This window comes from Psammomys obesus, unplaced genomic scaffold (assembly GCF_907164565.1).
Source record: "Psammomys obesus unplaced genomic scaffold, mPsaObe1.curated_primary_1811, whole genome shotgun sequence".
Taxonomy (NCBI): domain Eukaryota; kingdom Metazoa; phylum Chordata; class Mammalia; order Rodentia; family Muridae; genus Psammomys; species Psammomys obesus.
In genome coordinates this window covers 95702-121224 of record NW_026593931.1, presented here as the reverse complement: position 1 = coordinate 121224, position 25523 = coordinate 95702, and the positions used below count along the sequence as shown (strand labels likewise).

Sequence of the window (25523 nt, the reverse complement as noted above, 5' to 3'; positions counted from 1 at the left end):
CACACACACACACACACACACACACACACACACACACACACACACACCACAGTAACAAAACAAAACAAAAATAAACTACAAACCACTATGTTTTCTCAGATTTTTTTTTTCTTCTAGGCCCACTGATAGATCCGTACATATTCAAGCACCATGTACTATTCTATAAAAAACTGAGCTCATCCTTTCTTGTGCCCACATGTAGTGGGCAGTGCACCCAGGGAGATGGCTGGGTACCCACCACTTTTGCTGGAATCCAGTGCTCCTGCTTTGGCACTGTACACTCCAAGCTGCAGTGGGCAGGTCTCTGGTCACCAGTAATTTGTATCTCCCTCACAACCTCACTACCCCTTGCTCTTTTTCCACCACTCCACATCCTTTTCAATGCTTTTCTTTTGGATTTTAGAGACAGGTTCTTGATATATGGCCCAGATGGCCTCAAAGTTGCAGTTCTTCAGCCTTGGTCTAGATTACTGGGTGCCACCTATATCTATCACATCTAGCTCAGATTCCCTTTCTTTAGGAAGGCTTATGAGGGCTTAGGACAGTGAAACAGACATTTCTGAGGTAGACTGGCAGTCTGAAAAGTGACTTTTATCCCAACCTAGACGTGCACTGGTGAGGCTATTCTCAACTTGAGTACTCACCCATCTGGGTGCAGCTCATTTGTGGAGAAATTAGAACTAGAGATTGCAGTGGTCACAGGCACATTAGATTTCACCTGGCCCACAAGGAGACACTGCACTGTCAAGCAAGCCTTATCTGAAGCTGTGACTCTGACAATCTTTTTTTAATACAATTTTTATTTATTACAGTTTATTCACGTTGTATCCCAGCTGTTGCTCCACCCTCATCTCCTCCCAATCCCACCTTTTCTACCTCCCTCATCTCCTCCCATGCCCCTTCCCCACTCCACTGATGAGGGAGGACCTTCTCCCCTTCCATCTGACCCTAGCCTATCAGGTCTCATCAGGACTGTCTTTCATAGTCTTCCTCTGTGGCCTGGTAAGGCTGCTCCCCCCTCAGGGGGAGGTGACCTTGACAACCTTTTTAAAAAAGGTGCAAGGTAGGCTGTCATGACCAGCAACCTAATGGGCCTCTAGGGGCCCATTGTGGCAGCAGCTGCCACAGTCTGACATGGGAAACCTGGGATGAGTTCTATTGAGAAGAGCAAGAAATGTAGGCATCCAGACCTGGAGGACGTAGACAGGCAGATCCACAGTGAAGTAGGGGTGGAAGGCAGAGCGCTGAGGGCTGAGGGTCAGTGGCAAGCCTCCTTCACCTGAGGGTTCATCCTGGGGAGGCAACATCAAGAATTATTACACACTGGCCCCTCCATCTCTCTCACTTTGAGCTCAGCTCAAGGTTCAGTTTACTTTGGAATGTGCTATTGCCTGGCTCCTCTATGTTCATTATTTCAACACTTACAAATGGTCCCCAGCCCCAACAATACCTTTTCTCCTACAGCATTCTAAACTCAAGGATGTCCTAATAACTTCTCAAGCTATGAGGAGGCCTCTCTGTTCCTGGCTTACCCATGGGCTAAATAGAGACCTGAGAGCAGACAGCATCCTGAGATGAGGAGGCTGCCAGGTCCCCATAAGCTAATTAGGAAAGACTGGTTTTTCGTTCTCATGTGTGCATTCAGTTACAGCTGCACACCACCCCAAACTAAGCATTCTGTGCTGCTGCATCCCATCCTTCCACTGCCCCAAAGACCTTCTGAGTACTACTGTTTCCATCTTATGACAACAGTACTGACGCTAGGGTCTAAAGCCACTTGCCCAAGACAACACTAGCTCTCAAGGGACAGATGAAAGAGTCACATCCAGTACAGGGCTCCTTTTCTGCCTGTGGTGGCAGCTTTCCTACAGTCTCTCCACTCGACAACCTCAGCCCTGCAGACATCTTTGCAGGTTGACCTGGAAACTGCACCTGTGCTCCTCTGGGACAGGCCTCCCACTCCTTTTACTGCCCCTATCTCTACGGAGTCCTTTATCTCTACAGTTCCAAGCTGTTCTACCATTGGGTCAAACCAGGAGGGAGGAGCATGCTTTTCAGCTCATTTCTACACACAAGCCTAAGTCTTTGTCTTCCAAACTTTCACCTGTTTTTTTTTTTTTTTTTTCTTCTCTAGAACCCTTTTATTTCCTGCTTCCCAGGTCATCCTTTGCCACCTGCCCCCCATTTATCTAAGCCCTACAAGCACTCCACAGCCTTCTATCCCCAGTCCCCACCTCTTTCCTCCATGGCCCTCTCCCAGATGCATCTTGCCTGTCTCTAAGCTCTCTGAAGTAACAGAGCAGCTCCCTCCTCAGTCTCTGACATGCAGATTTGTACTGGCCTGCTGAAGTTTCATTTCATCTATAGCTTCAAGTGTTGCGCAACATGTAGGTGAGTGTGACCTGGCCCTGATACAGCCAGATCCCTCAGCTTCCATTCCACCTCCTCAGAGGTAAGCCTGGGAGTACAGGTATGTATGGGGCTGCTAAGTGACTTGGAAGTGAGCCCCCAGAGATGGACTGTCAAATGCAGGTCTGCTGAGCCCCAAAGAGGTAGCTGAGCCTTATCTTCAGTGACCAGTAAGAAAGGAAGCAGAAAAATCAAAGAGGCCCCACCACTTTCTCATGAAAGCCTGCAGTAGCTAGTGTACGGGGAATGGTGCTCAGAAGCATGGCCAGAGTAGTTTTAGGAGAGCTTGTAGGAGCGTCTGGGTGGGTGGGTGGGTGGGGGCAGTGTAAATACCAGCAGCTGTGAGACTTCCAGCTTAGGCAGTCTCAAATGCCTCCAACCTGCCCAAGAAAATACCAGGCAGGCCTTGGCAGGACAGAGGCACGTGCCATGTGCACCTCCAAGGGAGGTGGGGAAGATGGACCAGGTTGAGGGAACTAGACCCAGGGTAACACAGTGCCACAAACCTGATACGTCAGTCCTAACAAAGGCAAAGGCTTGCACAGATGCAGTGAGACAGGCTGGGAAGAAGAGAGAGGCTGGGGTTATTAAGATGGCTGGGATAGGACATAGAACTTGGGGACGTTTACTGAGAGGACAGTGGCCACCCCTCCACCATCCTGCCCTACAGACCTCACCATCCACATGGCTGGTTCCTACCTGCACAACAGGGATCTGGACACAGTGCAGCCCAGCTGCAGGGGCTGTTGCTGGTTGACTTCCACTGGGTACCATGAGGTTTCCACAAAAACAACTGTGCTGGCCTGAGTGGACATGAGGAGGGTTGACCATACCACCTTTCATTTTCCTATGAGCAGACTCAGAGGCTCCTGATAAAAAACAAAGCAGATAAAAAACAGCACATTCAACACATGCTTTACTAGCTGGGCTCTGGCCCTGACTGAGAACCTGTAAGGAAGAATCTTCATGGTTCCCATCATCCCAGTTGAAACTTTTTCCAAAGAAATTTTAGAAAATTCCACCACAACCAACACTACTACCACAATCACAACCACCACAACCACCACCAACAAAATAACATTAGAAATTAACAATCATAAGGAAATTTTTCTGCTTCCTTTCTTACTGGTCACTGAAGGCTCAGCCACCTCTTTGGGGCTCAGCAGACCTGCTTCGCTGACTTGAAAATTATTCCAAATGAATTTTCATGACGCAAGAAAGAAGTAAAAGAGACATGAGATTTAGTGGAAAGCTTACAAAACCTGACACAAGGTACTTCTCTGAGAGCCATGTCCTGCCTCATCCCTATACCCCCACAGCTCCTGGTGGGAGACCCAAAAGCATACAAAGGTGTGCCACAGTAGATGGCTTTACCACCCAGACCAGCCTTCTAGTTGCAGACCTGTGATCTGCAAGGCCCATAGCTGCAATGAACCTGCTAACCTTATTCCTGAAGGTTACCAGCGACTTGTGAGAGTGGCATACCAAGTGTGTTGTGCTTATTTTTGACACCCTGGGCACAGGGAATCTCTCTGCCTCTTCCTGCCCATACCCTGTTTTCTCCCAGGGTGGGTGGGGACTGAGGAACTCTCTTTTTTCTTTTATGAATTATTTACTTACTTTACACCCCATCGAAACTTCCTCTTCCCTCCTTTCCTCCTAACCCTCCCTCTCATCTCCTCTCCTCACCAACAACCCCTCCTCCCTTTCTCCTCAAAAAAGAGGAGGCCTCCTAAGAATATCAACCAGCATTAGCATATCAACTTGCAATAAGACTAGGTACATCTTCAACTATTGCGGCTACACGTGGCAGCCCAGTTAGGGAAAAGAGGTCCAAAGTCAGGCAATGTAGAGATAGCCCCTGCTCCAACTTTAGGAGTTCAACATGAAGACCCAGATAAGCAGCTGTTACAGATATGCAGAGGGCCTAGGTCTGTCCTGTGCATGCTCTCTGGCTGACAGGAGGAAGTCTTTCTTAAAGCACAAATATTAACCAGGTTGATGAACAAGGTGCCTATGTTAGAAGCAGAGACTGAGCTCCCCTCAATGCAGAGAGAGGTGGTACCACTACGATTTCAGCTGATTTGCTGGTGTCTCTGTCCACAGTCTCTTTAGGTCTGTGCAGTTTTAAGCTGGGGCTGGACTACTGCAAAACTTGTCACTTCTTCTTGAATTGAACACTATCCCACTTAGCTCCAGAACTATACATGTGTAAACTTTTATGCTTATAAATTTATTAACCAAGCATGCTTCCTTGACACAAAAATATGAACACAGCGGAAATTTTATTTTTTGAAGTTTTTAGTCTAGGACTTAAAATTGAGTCACTGTTGCAATGACTAGTCTCCATGCAAACCAAATTTCTTTTGTCTCTTCTCTGACACATACATACACGTGTTTGTGTGTAGAGTCTTATTTATTATTATTGGTCTCAAACTTGTGATTCTCCTGCCTCAGCTTCTTGAGTACTGGGATCACAGTCATACATCAACATCCCTAGCACAAACATATTAAAACTCTGACAGTTCTATAAAAAGCCAAGTTATACTGAAATTCATTTCAAAAATGACTTTTTTCTGTCTTTTTCCCCTGCCTGCATTTAATAATCTCCGCTAATTAAAATTTTAAAATTAAAATGCTCATGGGCCTTAAGTATACTTTCACCATCAGTTGCTGATGGAACTCACTCAATGTGAAGGAAACATCACCCAGGAAGGCCAAGCAGCAATGCCAGGTGTTGGCATAATGTTCTTGTGGACTGTGTAGTTTACCCTTGTTCATTCAAATGCTCATTTTTCTACCCCACTATCTGGTTTCATATCACATTGCATTGTGATGTTTATTCTAATCATCTCAAGTTTGTGTAAATATGTCACCATTTGTTCTCTATATAGCCAATAAAAAGCCAATCACAGCCAATGCTGAGCAATACAGAGAATAGGGTGGGACATCCTGGTCAAGTGAGGGGAGGAGAATGGAGAGGAAGTGCAGGATGGATCCATGAGGAGAGGACTGGGAAACATCAGGAGAAGTGAAATGGACTTAGGATATGATTAAAAAGCAAGTATAATATGGGAAATCTGAATGGGAGGAAGCTATACTAGCTTGAAGGTTTAGGATGGAGTAATTATTGCACAGCCTTGTGCTCTAGGCTAATTAAATAAATTCTAGTCTCTCTGTGTGGTTATTTGGGTATATAGCTGGCTACAGAGTAACCACTGCTTTATTAAAATATAAATCAATATTAAATATATTAATACTCTTTTAATAGCCAGGCATCAAGTCAGAACAGTTAGGAGTGCTTATTCTAATAAAAGGCTGCCTTTGTCGTTTAAAATTATAACGAACACTAACACATGTCAAAAATAAGACAGCTTTTGAGTTTCAAGAGCAAACAGTATATATTATCTAACTTTGGCTTTAATTCTCCAGGTACTGTGCAGTAGTTGCCAAGTTAAGAATGTAAGGAAATCTACATGTTTCCGGAGTAAGCCAATCTCAGTCATGCTGGACACCATCTTGTTAAGCCAAATGCTCACATCAGCCTATCCTTTGCCTATCTGAATGGCTTCCTTATTTATCCTTCCCAGTGACTTTTAAAACTGACAGGTAGATTTTTAACTCTGGTTGTTGTTGGAATTCGAGATTTTTAAAAGAAATGAGCAAAATATACCAATCAATATGACTTGAGTGTTTCCTGCCAAAAATCTCGCAGTCCTTACCCTGTCTGGACTCATCACTAGTGACCCTAGGATGGTTCACTTCTACTACTATCATTAGTATTTTTAACCCCACCATCTTCTTCCTGTTTAACAGAAAAGCAATGAGCTGCCTAACGACCCATCACAGTCCCTAGTTCCCACAGGCCTCTTCAGACTACTTATGCGTTGTGCTGAAGCCTATGGGCTTTCCAAGTTTGATGAGCAAATCATAGATAAACAATTACCATGTTCCTCTTCAACAACTTCTACAAACTTCCCATCAGAGTCAGAAACTGTCATGATGCTGGCTCCATGTCTTTTCTAGATTTTGAGGGGACTGTCCTTGGTAGCTCTCCCAATAAAAACAGCAATGGCCACTATTACGAGGAAAACTTCTTGGGTTCTTAAGTTGGTTTAGGCCCATTAAGACTGAATGTTACCAACGTGCTGTGTAAAGACACCATGGTTTTCAGACCTGTGACATGGACAATTATACTGTCAGGCTGCCTAACTAACCAGAAGCCCCTTGAAGCTCTAGGCAAGCCTTACTTTATTCCCTATAGTCCACTTCCCCTGAAGAAGGGCAGACAGAGAACATGACCTATAGAGAATCCTAGGGTCTGGGTTCTAGTCCTGGTGTTGATTCTCACTAGTTATCACTGCTCACTAGTTATCACTGCTCAATGTTCCAAGATTCCCATCCAGGATAACAGATCTATACCTTTGGAAGTTTTAGGACTAGAGTTAGGTAATATACACAAGGGCTCAGAACCATGGCAGGTGCACAGAAGGTCTTAGTAATGACACCTCTTTCAGGTGCTCTTTCAGGCTTTAATATGAGAGGTAGTTTATTTGTGCACCAAATATAACTATTTGAAATGTGTTTCAGGGCTAGTGATTTGTGTATATTACATTACTCATTCAGCAAGTATTTCCTCTATCTTCATTATGTGGTACAATAATGAAGATACTTACCCTAGAGTTCCCCATGGCTGGATTACAAATGTATCATTAAAATGCAGTGGTAGCTGGTGGTGCTTCATACCTATAGACCCAGCATTTAAGACACAGGACAGTTTGAGGCCAGCCTAGGCTACATAATGAAACCCTTTTTCAATGCTACCTCTTCCACCGCTGTAGCAGTGGACAAAGACTTGAAAAAGCTGACTGCAGCTGAAGGTGGCATTGCAGGCAGCCACTTGAATACAGTGGCTAGTCACCGAGAAGCAAACATCCAGAGTGAGCACAGCAGCAAGGGACTACCCCTACCAAAGAGAAGGGACCAGGAAAAATGTCACCAGTCTAGATGAGGGACAGTATAAAGAGACAGACAAGGGAGATAACTCCTGCCATACAGAAGCAACCTGCTTTGTTCCCAACCAACCGAGCCTCATCTGTGTGACCTCGGGATCAGGTTCCAGGTGCTACTAGGGGAGTCTGGGTAGTAGTATCTACGGTCATGGAGGCCTAAGTTCATGACTACAAAGCCAGCCCTGAGCACTCTGTCCTGGAGGTCAGTGGGGTGGGTGTTGCACTACACACCCAGAGCCCTATTTTGCTTCAGCAAAATGTTAAATGAATAGGAAATGGACATGAACAGAATATACATTTACACCTACTTCAGTGCCTTTCAGTTTGTGCTCAACTGTTTTACAAGAATTCTTGCAGAAACATCACACCCATCCTAGGAAGCCAGGTCTCCTCATGCAGGAGAAGGCTATGAGGTGAGATTCAGATGGCACACTGATATGGAACTATGAAGAGTTGGCACACTGGAACTATGAAGAGTAGGAAAGGGGCAGTCTTTGGCTCTATCATCTCCCTGATAATGCGTGTGGCAAAGATGATGCTGTTTTTAGGATAAGGCTGGAAACCAGCCATCAAGGGCTGCTTTCATCCTCAAACACCAAGAGCAAGGAAGGGAGACAAGAACAAAGTAGTCTTGCAGAGGACAATCGAACTGGGGACATAGAAGGGAAGCAACCTCACAAATGAGAAAGGCACAAATAGAAATGAAAATGGCAGATGGAAATGAACATTCCTGCGAGGCTGAGGTTGGGACTATGGACTCACCTTCAGCACTCTGGTAGAGTTCAGTGCTACCGTCTTTCCCTGCCACAAGTGATCTCCTATTATACCACTTGCCAAAACAAAAGCTGTGCTCAGGAGATTGAAAGAGCCTGCCCAAGGTCCTCCACGTCAGGGTCCTATAGAGAGCAGGCATTTCAACAGCCCTCAAAGGCCACTGGCCAAACGAGCTTAACCACCTGTGGACACACAGAGGGGAGGAGGTACAGTTGGAGTAGAGGCACCTTTGGCTAATGGAAAGAGCATGTGGTGACAGTGTAAAGTCTACACTCTTGCTTTGTTCCCCAAAAGACACCTCCTTTATAGGCCTGTATGCTCTAGGTATGGGGCCCCTAAGATGGGACAAAGCTCCTGTGGCCAAATGACATTCCCATGCAATCCAAACCCACCTAATGCTCTGTACTTAAATTTCCAGAGAATTGTATGGATGACACTAAATTATCTCTTAGAAAAAGAAGTGACAGCAATGTGACTCCTGGGCTGACAGCAAACTCCCTCCTTCAAGGAGCCCCTTCTTCTTTCATGATGGCAGCCAAAGGAAGAGGGGAGGAAACCTGTAAAACACATGCCCAAAGATATTTGTTTGCAAGTGAAAAAATTTTGGAGATCGCTGCCCCAAGGTTTAACTCAGTAACTCACTAGAGCATCTCAACCACATGCACACGGCACAGCTACATACCTCTCTGGCCACAAGCTAGGCTTTGCTGGGACCAGTAGGTCACACGAGGGCCACCAAAGCTATGGAGTGGAAAGTAAATGCCCACACTGGCCTCTTCCTCCTGCCTCTCAGGGAAGGGAATCCCAAATCTCCATGTACTAGTGACACCAGAGGGCCTGGGAAAGCCCCACAAACCACCCAGGAAGAATGGCTACTCCACTGCTATTTTAATGTAGCAGGATTTTTTGTTTGTTTTGTTCTTCCAAGAAAGGGTTTCTCTGTGTAGCCCTGACTGTCCTGGAACCTACTCTGTAGACCAGGCTGGCCTCGAACTCAGAGATCTGCCTGCCTCTGCCTTTAGTTTTCAAAATTACAAAATTGATATATTCTCAAATACAAAAAGTAGAAATGACCACAGTAAAGCATTCATAATCTTCAGACCCAGGAAAAAAAAAAAAAAAAAAAAAAAAAAAAAAAAAAAAAAAAAAAAAAAAAGACTATCCAGCTTAGGCATGTCTTAGAACTTCTGTAAGTATATGCACTAAGGTGTGTACCTACACATCCACGGTTTCTTACAGACTGACTTACCAAAAACATGCAGAGTGTGAGCTTTGTTGACATCTGAGTCACAAGCATTCTTTTGTCAACAGTTCTGACAGAACAATAGCTGGCAAATGGTTCTTTTACATGCATTTCTGGTATTTCCATAAGCAAGATGATAAGGTGCAGCTGCAAATATGATCATTACGCAGTTTTTGCTCCCCCCCCTTAGAATCATCACTTAATGACCCTGTAGACACACCAGGCCATCTCCAAGAGGTCTCCCTGGAAGCAGTCTTCTGCAAACCCTTCTTCATAGTTGTGCTCATGTGCCTCTCTACCTTCAGCTTTCTCATCAGATGTGGCTTCTGGTCAAATCTTCTGATAAGATGTGCTTCCCACCTCTCTGTTTCTTGGACCTCCTGCCATTCCTCAGTACATATATAATGTGAAGAACAGTCTTCCTGCTTAGCCTGCTAAGGTGACTGTGGGGACCACAATCCTATTATAGCAGGTAGAGCAGAGTGGTAAGTGCTGGGTGTTATTACAGCTTTTCAAAAGCCCTAAACCCACAATGGGCAGCATTCAGTTGTTAGACAACAGGGTCACCTCTGTCATATACAAGGATGGACCAGGCCTTAGCTCTTTGTGTATCCTGTGCTCTGGTTTGTGACTATGCCCATGATACACCAACATTCTTTCTTGCTGGGCTGTTAGGGTAGATATGTGACAGTCCTTGTAGACAAGCATTTACAGTGTAGTCCCCAGGCATTTCCCTTGTTTTCTTGACAATTCTCATCACGTTGTTCTTTCTTTCCTCCAGCCTTCTTGAACTTTCAAGTTTTTGAAAGTGTCACCACCCTGACACCCCTCTTCTTTCAAGCTCATTTGTGGGGGCTCCTATTAAAAGACAGGCACCAAATCCCTCCCACTGTTTGGCCACCCCTGACCCCAGCCACTCTTACAACAGGCCAGAGAAGTCCCTAGCCATTCTTGTTTCCTCCCATGCACACCTGTCAGTTTATCTTCAAAAGAGGTGGAATGACCTTTCAGGATATCATGTCCATTTTCTAAAAACCCTATTTTTCCCTCTCAGTGAAGTCAAGACCATGGCTTACAAGGCCTCAATAGTTGGGTCACCTTAGTGTCTTGGCTTTCCCTCAGCTTCATTATACTCTAGTTGGACAGGCCAACCACACTGCAGCCTCAAGACCTTCCTAGACTGTCTGCCACCTGTTTTCATCCCTGTGGCACCTCTCATCCCTAGGTTTTATCTTTCCTGATGGCTTCCTCTCCTGGATGGAGAACTGCAGCCCTTCTCAGATCCTTTCCTGGTTCTATTCTCTAAATTCAACATTTGACCTACCCAGTCTTTGTGGGTACTTGCATTCCACTCAGTAGACTGGGGGTATCTGCTGTTCACCTTTCCCTGGTGTATGGGAGGGAAGAGGCCATACCACCAAGAAGCAACCCAACTCTGTCTCTCATTTAACTTGTGTTGTCTTCTCCATGTAGAAGAACACCTGCCTGCTTGTGAAATTTCTTCCTGTGGAACTGCTGTAATCCTGCAACCACATTTCCTCACTGTGCACTGCTGCCTGTAAATGGCAGACATTTCTTTTTAAACTGGACACTAAATCCAACTTTTAATAATTTTTTTAGCTGAATCTCCTGGGCTTTCCAACTAACAAGTGAAGTCATCTATAAATTATCATACCTTCTCCAAAGAATCCACCTTAGTTCTACTTTTGGTTTATTTACAAGACAAGACTCTCCAGAAGAACATGAACACCTATGGCAAGAATAGGAATATGAGTGACTCCCAAATGATTTGGGCTCATTTGTAGAATGCCCTTGGAGCACAGCACTGAGTGGGTGCTGGCTGACAGTCTCAAACTCACCAGATAGTCAAGGAAAACTTTGAACCCCTGCTCCCACTTCTTGAGTACTGGGATGACAAGTGTGTGACAAAACACTCAGCCGAAATCATTATGAAATTTCTATTTTCACCAGCGATGCCTGGTGAAAATTTTTTAAGAAATCCAACTTAAGATCTGTTGAGAACTGGAGAGAGTGCTGTGGCAAGAGTGCTTGGTATATAGTACTCAGGTCCGAATTTGTATCTCCAAAGATTTTGTATCTCCAGAGTTTGTATCTACAAGTTGGGCATGGCTGAGCATGCTGTAACCCTAGAAATGGCAGGAGGGGAAGGTACAGAAATAGGACTGCTGGGGCTATCTAGAAGGCAGAGGACTAGTTCCAGGTTCAGTGAGAGGCCCTACCTCAAGGGAATAAGGGAGTGATAAGTGTGGGACAGCTGATGTTCCCTCCTTTGGCCTCTGTACACAAACAACAGGGCTCTTCACTGGCCTCTGATTACGATTGACTCAGATGTACCATTAAATCTGAGGAACAACCATTAGGTAGTTGCCAAGTTCTGTTTAGTCTGAATATAGTAAAATAAGATGCTGAGGATGCTGCTTAGAACATAGTGTCTATTATTTGTCAGGAAGCTTCTATGCCAGTCTTTGTGATGACAGCACTTACTATCCATATTCTAGGTAGAGTAAGGTAGCCATTGCACAGCAGACCGACACATGTACTTTTTCTACTTTAGAGTGTTTACTTTTGTCTTTCAGAATGATGTGCTGTTGCAAGTACTATAAGGTATTATCACAGTGTATGTGTGATGTGCTTATTTCTGTTTCCACTGACAGTACAACTTTCTTCTACTATTTTTCCTTGGTTCAAGTGCCTCAGTGGAAACCAACGGCCCTGGGGGCTGTGAGCATTTAAAAATATGCTTTATTCCACCTAAGCCAAAAGTTCCAACCAAAACAGGTGATTACACAGGACTGATACAAGCACACAGGTATGTGCTTGTTTTTCACCTGTGCTTCTTTATCTTAAGAGGAGGCAGCTTGTGTACACATCTGTACCTATCTTTCAGTCACATTCCTGGTTCATGCACGGCAACAGTCATCATCAGCTTTATACTCTAAGTGCCCTGTGGCTACTGGGTCATTTAATCTTCACAAGAGACCCAACCAAGTGTTTCTACTCTTCAAGAGCTCCAACTAGAATTTTCATAGCTATCATTATCTGTTGCAGTTAGCTCCCCTTTCTTCTTCTGCTACCCAACTGCTTAGTTAAGTTTTATTTTGGTTTCCAAGTGAATTTTACTTTTTAATGTATAGAAATGGTTAAAAAATTAAATTCTGTCAAGTCTTTCTCCCTATGAAGATGTTAGTTTTACTTTTTCTCACTCCTTATTGCTTGTATTATTTCCACAAACACTGAATATGGACTAGAACCTAGTAAATTAACTTTATTAATCCCATGAATAAACATTCTCCACAGCTTTACTGCATATGCTCACTTTGCAAACAAGCTAACTGAGTCATATCAATACTGCTAGGCCTTTACTCATCCTCTCCCCTATCAGGTTTCACTTTGTGCTACTTGGGATTCTAAGTTTTCAAAATAATTATTCTTTAGCTCTGCCATGGGCCACACATGCGTAGCAACCAAAGAGGGAAGAGCCTTACTGTCTCCATTCTTCTTGCATTCTGCCCTCTCCGTGCAAATATTACTCCTGCTTTGGGGTGTGTTTCTGAGTCATTGCTCATCTTCCCATACATTTCCTTAAGGGTCTGCTTTGCTTAGATGTATTCAATCTTTGTCTCCTGGCAATGCACTTAAGAGTTGTTTATGCGTTTACAGTGACACAAATGCCCTCGGGTTTTCGTCACATGTACCTTGCTGTTTTCTGTTCTTTCTAATGAGCACCAAGCCTACTTTCCTTTCTCTGCCCTTAAAGCCACTTTTCACTGGTAAAGAACCTGCTTGGGATGTGCAAGGACCTCAGTTCAATCTCTAGTAAAGACCTTCCCTCTCCAAAGATGTTCTTACATTGAGAAAAAATTCTTATATTGTCAGTTTTGTTAGGAACAGTTCAATGCCTGAGCTGAAGATGCCAGCAGTGCTTTTGTATATCTGATCTCAACAGTAGCACACTGGGAACAGCTGTGGACTCCAAATAACACATGTTCTGAGAATGCACACACAGTGTGGGCCTAATATTTACAGCAATGACGACTTTCTGTTTGTTAGAGATTAGATTCCACAAAGGTGTAGTTGCATTGGGATTTCTGTGCTCAGAGTTAATTATAGTTCATAATCTCTAATTACAATGACAAAATGCAGACACCCTAGAACCTAAATCTTCTCCTCAAATTTGATGCCAAAATAGCAGCACAATGAAACTTTGTGTGAAGCCACTTACATCACTTACATGGGCTCTGAGCTGATTCCACATAGAGGAATGTTTCCCTCATAAGTATGAATATAGTAAGGAGTATAAAATACTGCGTGTAATTCCTTGCAAAACCCATAACATTCTGCATAGAGAACACAGCTCAAATTGATTAAAATGATATTTATAAATATTTCTTAGCACTAGCACTGAGAAAGAACCTAGTGCTTACAGCTCACCAGCAGCCAGCACAGCCATGGACCCACATCCTGGTTGTATATACCAGTCTACAGTAAAGGAACCAGGGCTCTCTGGAGGTAGATGACTACAGGCAGGGACAAGTATAGGACAAAAATTAAAGAAAATGCTCAAAAGACAGTATAAGATAGGGTATGTTTTAAGGGCACAAGATTCCACTTGCAGGAAGTCCTAAGGACCGTAGCCAGCAACAAAATTAATGCTAGTCATACTATGACCTGATACTGAGAATAACCTAGAGTATAGGCCTCTGAGTCTATGCTGAGAGTGAGAAGGAGAGCTGAGAAGGGAGAGCTTGTGAACACCCACAGGAAACATTAATCACCTGCAGACCACCAGGGTCACACTATCACAGTTAAAACTCACTGTCTAGGGTTAAATCTATGGAAAACATAATGAGAAACAGGGTATCTGCATTGTGTGGTAAATAATTAGCTTTATTGAAGATGACCTACAAGGGCCCTAAGTTGATTTCCAAAGTGGTTTTACAAGTTTATATTCCCACCAGCAATGGAGGAGGGTTCCCTTTCTCTACATCCTCTCCAGCATGTGTTGTCACTTTTGAGTTTTTGATTTAGCCATTCTGATGGGTGTAAGGTGAAATCTCAGGGTCGTTTTGATTTGCATTTCCCTAATGATTAAGGATGTTGAACATTTCTTTAAGTGTTTTTCTGCCATTCAATGTTCCTCTATTGAGAAGTCTCTGTTTGGCTCTGTACCCGATTTTTTAGTTGGGGTACTTGATTTGTTGCTCTTTAACTTCTTGAGTTCTTTATATATTCTGGATATTAGCCCTCTGTCAGATATAGGGTTGGTGAAGAGCCCTAGAATGTCCTCCTTCTCAGCATGTTCTTGTTTCATGAACAGAAACTCAGTGTAGTTAAAAGCACCAGGTGTACTGGGCGGCGGTTAATGCACTCCTTTAATCCCAGCACTAGGGAGGCAGAGGCAGGTGTTATGAGGGTTCAAGGCCATACTGGTCTACAGAGAGAGTTCCAGGACAGCCAAGCAGCCAAGGCTACACAGAGAAACTCTGCATAGAAAAACAAACAAACAAACAAACAAACAAACAAACAAACAAACAAAGCACTAGCTGCTCTTACAGAGAACCAAGGTTTGATCCCCAGTATCTACAATGCAACTCATAACCACCTGTAACTCCAGTTCCATCTTTAAGCCTCTGGGGGTACCAGGCACAGGCATGACACACAAATGTCATATATATATATATATGACATATATATGTCAAATAAATGTCATACACACACACACACGCCAAGAACCCATACACATAAATAAAATGAAAAACAAAAAAAGAATGTTCTTGTTTCCCTGGGGTCCTTAAGCCACTTCAGAGAGCCAATGCTAACAATGTGATGGATAGTGTAGTTCTGGGTCACATCCTGCCAGCCCTACCTCTGGAGAGGCTAGGTCTCACATAATTGAGTCCCAATAAGCACTGCAGATAGCATGCTTCAAATGAGCTATCCTGGTTACCAATGCTGGAAAAAGTCCATGCTATCTTTATCACATGGGACTTCTCAGGGATCCTGCTCTTGGTCTGACCCTGTCTTTAACTGTTCAACAATGACTGAGTACAGAGCTTTCAGTGGGCTGTGAGCTCCAAGATGACTGAAGTGAAGGCTGTATTTGGCACCCAGTTGCAAAATATCTACATCAAGCTAAATATTTACAATTACAAGGAAAAAACAAGATGTTTATACAAGGTAGAAAGCTGGACAACAGCACCTTTGCTGTCAACACACCTGTACACAGCACAATGCACCAGGAGGGCACTCTGACAGACCTAGACCTCAGTCAAATCAAAAGGAGGCCTCAAGAAATGCATATGGAGAGGTCTCCAGAGTGAGGAGCTGTACTCTTCAAAAGCATCATGGTAGGCAAGGGAGGGCTGAGGCCCCTGACATGGCCAGAGGACCTGACAACAGAGCCCAAGTGGGAGCCTGGTTCAGCCCAGGCAGAGAAGGGTCCAGAGTGAACCTCCCAAGACTGTGATAGGAGAAGGCATCAGTAACAGACTCACCAGGGCTATGAAGCTGCTGCTGCAAGAAATGGCAAGGTAACATTCACAGCTGAGAACACAAGGGTGACAATATTCATGACACACAGCTACCCAAGGTAGAAAGGGGCTGTGAGTCTAAGGTTATAGTACATGTTAAAAGAAGCATGGTTGGCTCCAAAGGATATTTAAAGGCAGGACTCTACATGGAATCCCTCCAGGCTGGTCATAGGATTTCAAGAATGCTTTTCAAAAAAGACAGGCAGGTGGAAGAAGGTAGTCCTTCACTGTGGCAGAGATATTTTCTTTCTTCTTAGCCACAAAATCCATACAACTTGTAGAAACCATGATTCTACTTTCCTTCAAAGTCTATAAAAGGTTTAAAATGAATACATGAAATGCTGTGATTGTCAAAGGTGCCAGTACTACTCACAGGAACCTGACACAGACTTAAGCACCCTGCCTTTCTTCTACTAACTGTAGCTCAGGGTGAAGGACTGAGAAGCCACTCGTTAGACAAGTGTCCTAGCTAATAGGAGGAAGGTAGAACTATTGTCACCTTCTCAGCAGCCCCCAGGGATGTACTGGTGCTATGTGCTAGTCACCAATGGCTGCTAGAAAAAAGTTCAGGGGACGCCACCAAAAAAAAGCAGCACCACCTCAGAGTGTTTTACTAATCTCCTTTCCCCAAGGTCTATAAAGACCTTGGAGAATTAATCAGATCAAGGGAAACACACAATAATGAAGGAAGTGCTCAACTACACCAGTGAGGCAAGCTTCAAAAGCCACCAGAGCACATGGGACAGACCAACCCACACAATGCTCTACCAAACATGGGAAAGAGAGTGTGTGTGGGGAGGGAGGGAGGGAGGGAGGGTAAGTGAGCTATAGCTCTAAAGCAGAAGGGAAGCTGCCAAAGAGTAGTGTATCAATTCCGATGTCAAGAGGTGTCAGGAGCATGTATGCCATTTTACACAACTGAAAACTTCAACATTTACCGAACACCAATAATAAGAAAAAAACTGTCAGTTTTAAAAGAAATGAAATATTTGGCTTACTTTTAAAGTGTCCTTAATTTTTAAAATGTCATACTGCAAATGATAACCACATAACTATCTCTGTAGATAGTTCCCTAGTGTGGTGAGTACAATAAACTCATTATCTGAAGTCTGAAGTATTCCTTTTCCTCCAACACCACAATTACTACTGGGCTCAATAAAGGCATGTGGCTTCTTCATGAATTTGGCTTGCATGTAGTAATTTCTTTTTTCTACAGCCCTCCACTTACCCTTTCTTTTATTTTCCCTCCAAGCTTACACTTGGATTTTTGAGCCACAAAACTGTCCTTTCTAACTTACAAGTATCACTGATAGGCACACAGGAATACATCTGCTTGAAGAAAAACATTGTTATAAATACGGAGCTATGACAGTAGAACAGAAAGACATAAATTGTATCAAAGTAAGTTTAAGTAAATTTAAAGATGAATGCTGTCTGTGAACACCGAAGAGCTCTGCTGACATTTAACATGATTTACCAGTCTCTCTCCTCAGCATTGCACCTTCAATCCTGTGTGCAGAAGGGGCAGCATGCCAGACTACAGTACTATTTTATGTTTTTGTTTGTTTGTTTTTCATTCAAGTGAGCTGCTGCCCTTACAGGTTTAGGTTGATTCAACCAGAGACTGCTGTATATAGGCTGTTCACATAGCTGCCCTAGAGACAATGGCCAGGTATCCCAGGGTTTCCACCACGAGATCAGGCCTAACTCAGCATCCAGCCACCCTTCGGCTTTCCTGACACCTGGTCCTCTCAGTTCATTCATTCAGTAGCCTTCCAGAACTGACACTGAACCCTTGATTTTCCCAGAGCCTCTTCAGACCTGCTGAGCATGTTCAGACATGCTGGTGATTTGGTTGCTTCCTGTTTTCTAAGTTCACATAAAGCTAAGGAATTGATAAAAGGGCATTTGAACATAGAAGACAAAGAACACAGAAACAACTGTTCTGTGTGCTTCCTCTCCCTGTGACTGTGACACAAGAGACCTTAGCCCCTTGCCCACCAGCACTGCAGCACACTCGGCCTCACCTTCATCGCTCCCAGTTCCTTTCTGCTTTTTTTTCTTGACTAGTTGAATGGCTCGGTAATCAGTTCTTGCTGAGCCCCCACTTTCCTGGGACCAAAGAAAAGTGTGTCAGTTGCTTAATCTAAACAGCAGAGGAAGGGTACGCAGGGGGATTAGAAAACCATCCTAAGCCTGCCTTGCGAATGGATCAGAGCTCCAGGAGTCACTCCCCAGCAAAGGCACTCAGGAAACCACATGCTCGATAGGAAAATGCTCATAGCTTCATCATCTGGAGAAGTGAAGTTCATTCCTCCAAGGTCTAAATGCGCTAAGATATTTTAGAGTGAGGCCACTAAGAGCTGTACACTGCCCTGCTCCCTAAACACCAAGTCTTCTTGATGGGTTATATCACAGCAGCCATGGGCAGTGTTGGTAGCAAATGCCAGACTGTGTTATGCCAATATAGAAAGTGTCACTGAACTCAGCAAACTGATTGAGAAACAGCATTCAAACAGAAAATAAAAAAATTTGTGAACACTTAATAAAGTTTCATTTTTAAACTACAAGGAGTAAAGGACATCAGTTATCTACAGCTCACAGCACACTGAAACCATTCACACCATTCCCACTCAGAGAAGCGAGGGAGCCCAATGCCACACAGGTAGCAAAAGAACAAACAAGGGTCAAGCCCAAGTTCTGCTGGCTCTTCCACCTATACCCAGAGCTAGGAAGGGAGGTACACAGTGCCAAGGACAGGCTTCTCACTCACTCTGACCTGTGGTTACCCCAGTCCCTGTCTAGTCACCTGTTGCTCTTAGAAACTGTGATAGCTCAAGCAGATGCTGGCAAATGTAGCCACCAACAAGCCAGACACCAGAAATTGATACAGACTATGCTGTTCTCATACTGAGAGAAATGCAAGTCGGTTCCAGCAGGTTGATCACTAGGTACCCTCACACTTGGTCCCAATTCACAACTTAGTATTTTAGGCTGTAGTAAGGTAAGATGTATGAATCTTAACATGATAAATGTCAAAACAAAATTCAACTAGCATTACAAAGAAACCTATATGACCATTTCCACTGTAAACTGAGGAAAGTCAGACTCTCTTTAGGAATCTTTAAGTTACTTTAAATTAGATTATATTAAAGGTATAATTGATATAAATATAGAATACAATAAACTGTCCAGCCTCAAAACTGAAATATTGTTATAATCCTTCAAGAATGAAGGCTCTAATAAAAATACCCTGACGTAGCTTCAAGTTGTCACTGAACTGTTAGGACGACTGACGCAGACATTGTTCTTCTAGGACTTGTCACTATGTGGAAAGCATGAAGGTGAATATTTCAATGGTAGGAAATGCCTCAAGTTTTCTCAAAAAAATTGTGTAAAATCACAGAACTCCAAAGAACCTTAGAAACCATGTAGCCAAACCCCCTTATTTTAGAAACAACTGAGGATTTTGGGCTCAGATATGTAAGAATGTCAATTCCAGACTCAAGGTCAAAGTCAGGTTTCCAGACCATTGCTCGGGCTCCATCTGTCCTTCTGCACACCAGAAAGAACTGTCTGCACAGACAGGATTCATCCCAAACATGATCCAAGCTGCATTAGGGAAGTGAGCTAGTGGTGGCGACAGAATAGAGTGCTTCATACCAAGTAGAGACTGCTGGTGCCAGAACAGTGCTCTGAGTCCTTTTGAGCCCCTGGCCTCTTTGCAGAGCTGGACAGCAGAGACTGGGATGGCCCGTGGCTTTCTTCCTGCCCCTGGACCACATCTGGAACAGGAGGCAAGTCTTGTTCCACCTTTATTGGAACCAGCAGATCTGGGACACTGGCAGTTTCTTGCACAGTGCCTGAAGAGGTTGGTGTGCTAGAAGGTGCTGTTAAGTTATTGCTGGGGGTCAAAGCTGGTGGGTCTTGACCTAAGTTCCTCACAGGCACAGCCACCAGACAGCCTACTGCTCCTGTGCTCATGGTCTGTGAATCATCTGCACTGAAGCTGCCTGGTTGGAGAACTGTGGCTGATGTCCCAAGAACAAGAGGACTGTCCAAACTTGGAGGCAAATCACTGTGGGCCACCAGAACCAGGGGGTCCATTGGCCCTAAGGAATTATTATTAGTAGGGAGATTCCCTCCCAGAGAAGAGCTCACAGAAGTGACATCAATGGTGAGGATCCCAGAGTTCAGGGCTTCATCTGACCCAGATGCCGAATTGCCACTGTTAGCAGGTGTGTCAGAGAAAAGTGCTGCTAAATCTATGTTGGTGAGCTCACTTTGGCTCGGGCTACTCAGTTCACTGCTGGGTGTGAGAGAACTTGGCGCTTCCAGCTGAGGTACAAGATCTGCAAAAGCAATGAATAGTCCAGTTACTGTTTTGCCAAACCGAGAAATCTTTCTGCTTAGGATGTTAGCAGCTACCCCTTGAAACAACACTGACTACCCTTTCAGTAGACCTTTTCACCACAATAAAGACTGAGACTTACTGCTGGCACATAGTGAACAGCAGATACCAAAGGGCTTGCCTGACAACAGGCACTTCATCTAATATTTCATGTCCTCAAGCTGTCTTTGTACTCCAAAGCCTGCCCTTCCTCCTAACAAAGAACGTTTTAATCTATCCTGTACCATGAAGCCTCTATAAGTCAGCTCTAAGACTAACTCTGGTTCTGGGCTATTTTTGCAATTAGCTTCAGTCATCTCAGGTCTTGTAAAATTCTGTCCTGTTCCACATCTAGTGTCATCTAAAAATTAGACTGGTTTGAGTCATCTGTGATTAGTCAGGAGTAAAACTGGCCTTCTGGGCTGAGCTGAAAGCTCTAGATTTAGGAAGATTCATGGAGCACACATCAGATCCTCTCATGCCCTTACTGCAGCTTCTGAACTGCCCCAGTGCCTGAAGCAGAGGGAGAGGGCTCTTAGTTCTGCTTCTCCCATACCAACTATTTGCTAACCGCAACTGCATACTTTCCAAGCATAAAGGCCAGGTCAGAGTGCATACTGAATTTATTGATTTTTTTATTTTGTGGGGGAAGGGGAGTTTGAGACAGGGTTTCTCTGTGTAGCCCTGGCTGTCCTACAATTTGCTCTGTATACTAGGCTAGCCTCTGCCTCTCCAGTGCTGGGATTATAGGCGTGTGCCACCACCACCAGGCTACATACTGCATTTTTTAACTCAGGCCTATAAAAAGACATCTAATCTAGATGTAAGAACAAAAATCAAGGTAAGAATCTATCTTCAGTTGTCATATCACAAAGTTTCCTCAACAGTATCACAGTACCAATACAACATTCTGAGGAAATAGGAGTGATTCTTTCTAGAAAGTGAAACGGGAAACCTGTTACTTTTTCAAAATTAAAAACGAGCAAACATTAATCTTGATGATTCTGTTCTTTGTAGAGAGTGATTTTGCTGGAACATAGATGCCAAATCACTCAAAAATCTCCCACTTAACATTTTATTAATTCCACAAATGTCAACCAGAGAATTGGTATGAATGGATACACAAGACAAAAATCACTGACTAAACAGAAACACATAATGGTTAAGACTGTGGCTTTGGGAGGCAAACACATCCCAGTAAAGACCTTGGCACTTAATCTTGGTGTCACCTTGGCAAGTCTTGTGCAGCAGCAGGACCATTGTGAGGTTGAACTGAAACACAAGCTAGCAGTCATCAGGCAGCCCTCTACTGACAATGGGCAGGATGAATGATACATGAGTCAGTCAATGTGTATCATAAACATGGCCTGATAAGAGGGCCTCTCACCCATCAAGAGTTTAAGAAAACTCCTCCAAAGTAACCTGAATTAGCCATCTTAGGGAAATGGAAACGCAGCTTGAGAGGGACTATAAGGCTGAGGCCTGTGCAGTCACATAGCTCAAGCTCAGAGCTGGAGAAGGACAGTAGCTGAGAGCCTCTGGGAAGAAAAGTGATACTCTCTGTCATTAAGTATAGGAGACACACTCTGCTTGTCTTCAAGAAACTAGCAGGAGAACAACTGTTTTTACAGTGCTGAGTGCAACTGCTGCGGCATGAAGTCAGTGCTTAAGAGCCAAAGGACAAACTAAGTAACCACCTCTCCCAAAAGAAATCAGATTAAGAACTCAAACCTTCACTACCTCTAGCTGCACAGAGCTCTGCAGCAGGTGCTTTAACAAACAGTGATCTATTACATCACCTTCTTTATTTTCAAAGCTCAGGGAAACAGGGCTCAGAGATATGTTCCTGCACAGGAACCCAACTAGGAAAAAGCTCAATGGTACTGCCCGCTTCACATGTCACAGTGAGGGGGAGATGGTTAGAAACATACATGGCCTCCACCACGCTACCTTACCAGGAGCAGAACCCACCAGAGAAAACTGTCTCTGTGAATGCACTAGAGAGAGAGGCAGCCATTGCTGTCATGCCTACATTCTTGATGTCTTGCCTAGGACTGTAGATAAAACCTAGAGGGGCTAGTTTCTAAGTGCTGTACTACAGATGCTGAAATGTCAGGTCTTACATGTTCAGCATCCTCCATGATTGACCTCTATCATGATGCCTCTCTCATACCCTTGCCTCTCTCATTCCTGAGACAAAACTCTGCTTTTGGTTTGGAAGGTTTCCTGCCTACCTGTAGAACACAGTATTCTGTGTAAGAACCACTGTCTCTTAAGAACAGGGGGAAGAGACAGGCTTCAGTGCTCAGGAACGATGGACATGGCAAGACAGATTCAGAGGATGCACATACAGGGCAAAGGACCCAGTTGCAGACAGGCTTAGGGCACATCTGAAGGGAAGAACTTCACGTGCTGGAGCGAAACAGGTACAAAGGGGCTGTGATAAGAAAAGAGGAGCAGGAGGAGAGAACGTGTAAAGGTCTCACGGCTGTGTGGCAACCCACAGCTCCAGCTTCCTAGACATGACTGAGAGATGAGAGAGCGGGACACCATCCCTATTCTTTCATGCTCAGGCATATATTTCTTTGCAACTCTCAGGGGCCACAACTACTGACCTTGGTGCCGGCTGTGCTGCCGCACCATGTGCGCCTTCATGCTGTGCTTGGAGGTGAAGAGTCGGTTGCAGCTGGACACCGGGCAGCGGCTTTTTGGAGCACCCACATCCTGCAGATGTTTTTTAGAATGAATGTACAGACTGCTGCGAGCTGAGAACCTGGCACAGCACCCTGGAACACAGAGGGACCAAAGTTACACCTGAGGATGATCAAGGATACTTAGTAACAACATCAGAAGCTGACACTAGACTGGTAAGACAATTCAGAAGGAAGGTGTTTGATTTCTGGAACCCACATAAAGATGGAAGGAAGGAACCAACTCTACACAGTTGTACACTAACCTCCACATATGCACTGTGACCCACTGTGCCAAATGCAACCCCCACTCCACCATAGTGATTAAGAATCATGTGCTGAGTAGTTTTATGCCAACTTGATACAAGGTGGAGTAATTTGAGAGGAGAGAAAATGCCTCCATAAGATCAGGCTACAGGCAAGCCTATAGGGCATTTTTAAACTTAGTGATGCGTGGGAGGGCCCAGTCAACTGTGGGTGATATCACTCTGGGTTGGTGGTCCTTGGTGCTACAAGAAAACAGGCTGAGCAGGTCATGAGGAGCAAGCCATGGCACTCTTCAATGGGCTCTGCATCAGCTCCTGCCTCCAGGTTTTCTCCTACTTTGGTTTCCCTCAATAGATTGCCTTGGTTCCCTTCAATAGATTATGATTCAAGCCAAACAAATCCTTTCGTTCCCAGGGCACTACCAGTCATGGACTTTCATCATGGCAATAGTGACCCTAACTAAGAAAGAATTAAGTCAATCGGAAACTATAACCCAAACCACTCAGGATGACAAAGGACTCAGATCAACAAGTGAGGTATGGGTCACTTCTTAAGGGGGTGGGGAATCCAACATAAAAATTATTAAAAAAAAAAAAAGGCCTGCTGAGGGTGGAAGAAATACAGAATGAGTAGTAGAGGAAAGTAGTTATAAATACCAGCTAAGGCTACATGACAAGTTGCAAAACTGAGGATGATGACTGACATTGTATTTCTGTCACATTTTTGTTAAGAATGTTTGTAAACATTCTTAACAATGTTTGTAAACAATGTTTGTAAACATTCAGTAGCTATCATACGTAAGTTATGAGATACTAAAAGATGTCCCTCAAGGGACATTGCCATCTATTTTAACATATATAATGCATCTGCAGTTATAGGATAGTTATATCATGTTAGGAATAACTATGACCTGGTTATTAGTTTTATTTGGAAATAAAATATGACATAAGGATATATGATTGTGTGTCAAGTGACAAGGAACGAATTTGTGATGGCTATTCTTGGTTGTCACCTTGACTACATCTGCAATTACTAAACACCTGTGAGGGATTTTTCTTTATTCGATCATTTGATATCAGAAGACCCACCCTAAACTTGGATTACACCTTCTGGCGGCAGCCTATATAAAAGGACATGGAAGCTAAAATCTTTTGTTTTTTGTGTGCTGGCCTTCACTCTCATTGTCAAGTTTATCTATCCTGATAAACGTGAATATAACCTGATCATACCTGAAAATATTCCTTCACTGGTATTAGAGCCAATGTATACTGAAGACAAGCTGAGAAATCCAGCCTCGTGGATTGAACAATTGGATTTCTGGATTTTCCCTTGGGAGATAGCCACTGTTGGACTAGCCAGACCACAGCTTATAAGCGACTCTAATACTCCTTCCCTTTAATATATATAGATTCATTTTAGCTGTTCTGTTCCTCTAGAGAACCCTGACTAATACAAACCATGACACCATGTTCCCAAGCACTGGCACTGAAAAGTGACATACCAAATACCCTAAGAGGAGTACAAGGGATAAACGAAGAATTATAAAAGAATATGTAGACCATGAGTTAGTCAGTCTAAGGCATATGAGCTGATCAAGCTCACTCTGCCTGTTTCTTTCACTCACTGCTCAAGTAGAAACAACTCCTCCAGTCAAAGTTCAGATGCAAAAATGTATACTAATCACCTCTATTAGGCTATTTAAAAAAAATGTAATCCTACAGTTCTAGGGGTTGGAACTATTTCAACTTATGACCAAAGACAACCCTGCCCACTTCACCTCTGTGCAGCCCAGAAACTGAGCCAATGTCTTTAGGTCACAGGTACAAGTGGAGTCAGAGCTGGTATTCCCTAGCCTACACACTCAACTTGCTTACATGTCAGATCTGGATTCTAGTGCTGGAGAGAAGACACATATACAATCATCTTCCCTTCATCCATGACTGCCTGTCATGTTGGTGCTCTGTCCTCCACAGACCCAGAAAGGGGAGGCAAAGTTCTTGAGTTCAGGGGCTTGTGAGCTGGCTGAGCATACAGGTAGTAAGCCAGAACAAAATCAGTGCTAGAAAATAACAAATGGTGTAGAAACAGCTTCTGAGAAGACCGAGGCACAGGTGCTCGAGCAAGGTGCACTGGGTGACCTACCCCTGGTGAGTGATGGGGCCAGGCCTTGGAGGAGATGGGTGTTAG

General features: G+C 44.0%; 1 protein-coding gene across 2 annotated transcripts in view; it reads right to left on the bottom strand.

Annotated features, from left to right (window-relative positions):
* Nucleotides 1-25523, bottom strand: part of Zxdc (ZXD family zinc finger C) — a 34427-nt gene that overhangs the window by 1646 nt on the left and 7258 nt on the right. The window contains exons 5-9 of one of the 2 annotated variants that reach the window (XM_055617504.1): nucleotides 22995-23165; nucleotides 19653-20341; nucleotides 18017-18101; nucleotides 3109-3278; nucleotides 1191-1292 (exon numbers count right to left, since the gene is read on the bottom strand). In XM_055617504.1, the coding sequence (XP_055473479.1) occupies nucleotides 1191-1292; nucleotides 3109-3278; nucleotides 18017-18101; nucleotides 19653-20341; nucleotides 22995-23165 (1217 nt within the window). Of the gene's footprint in view, nucleotides 1-1190; nucleotides 1293-3108; nucleotides 3279-8587; nucleotides 8753-18016; nucleotides 18102-19652; nucleotides 20342-22994; nucleotides 23166-25523 lie in introns of those variants that run through there. The other variant, XM_055617505.1, reaches the window with a different exon arrangement.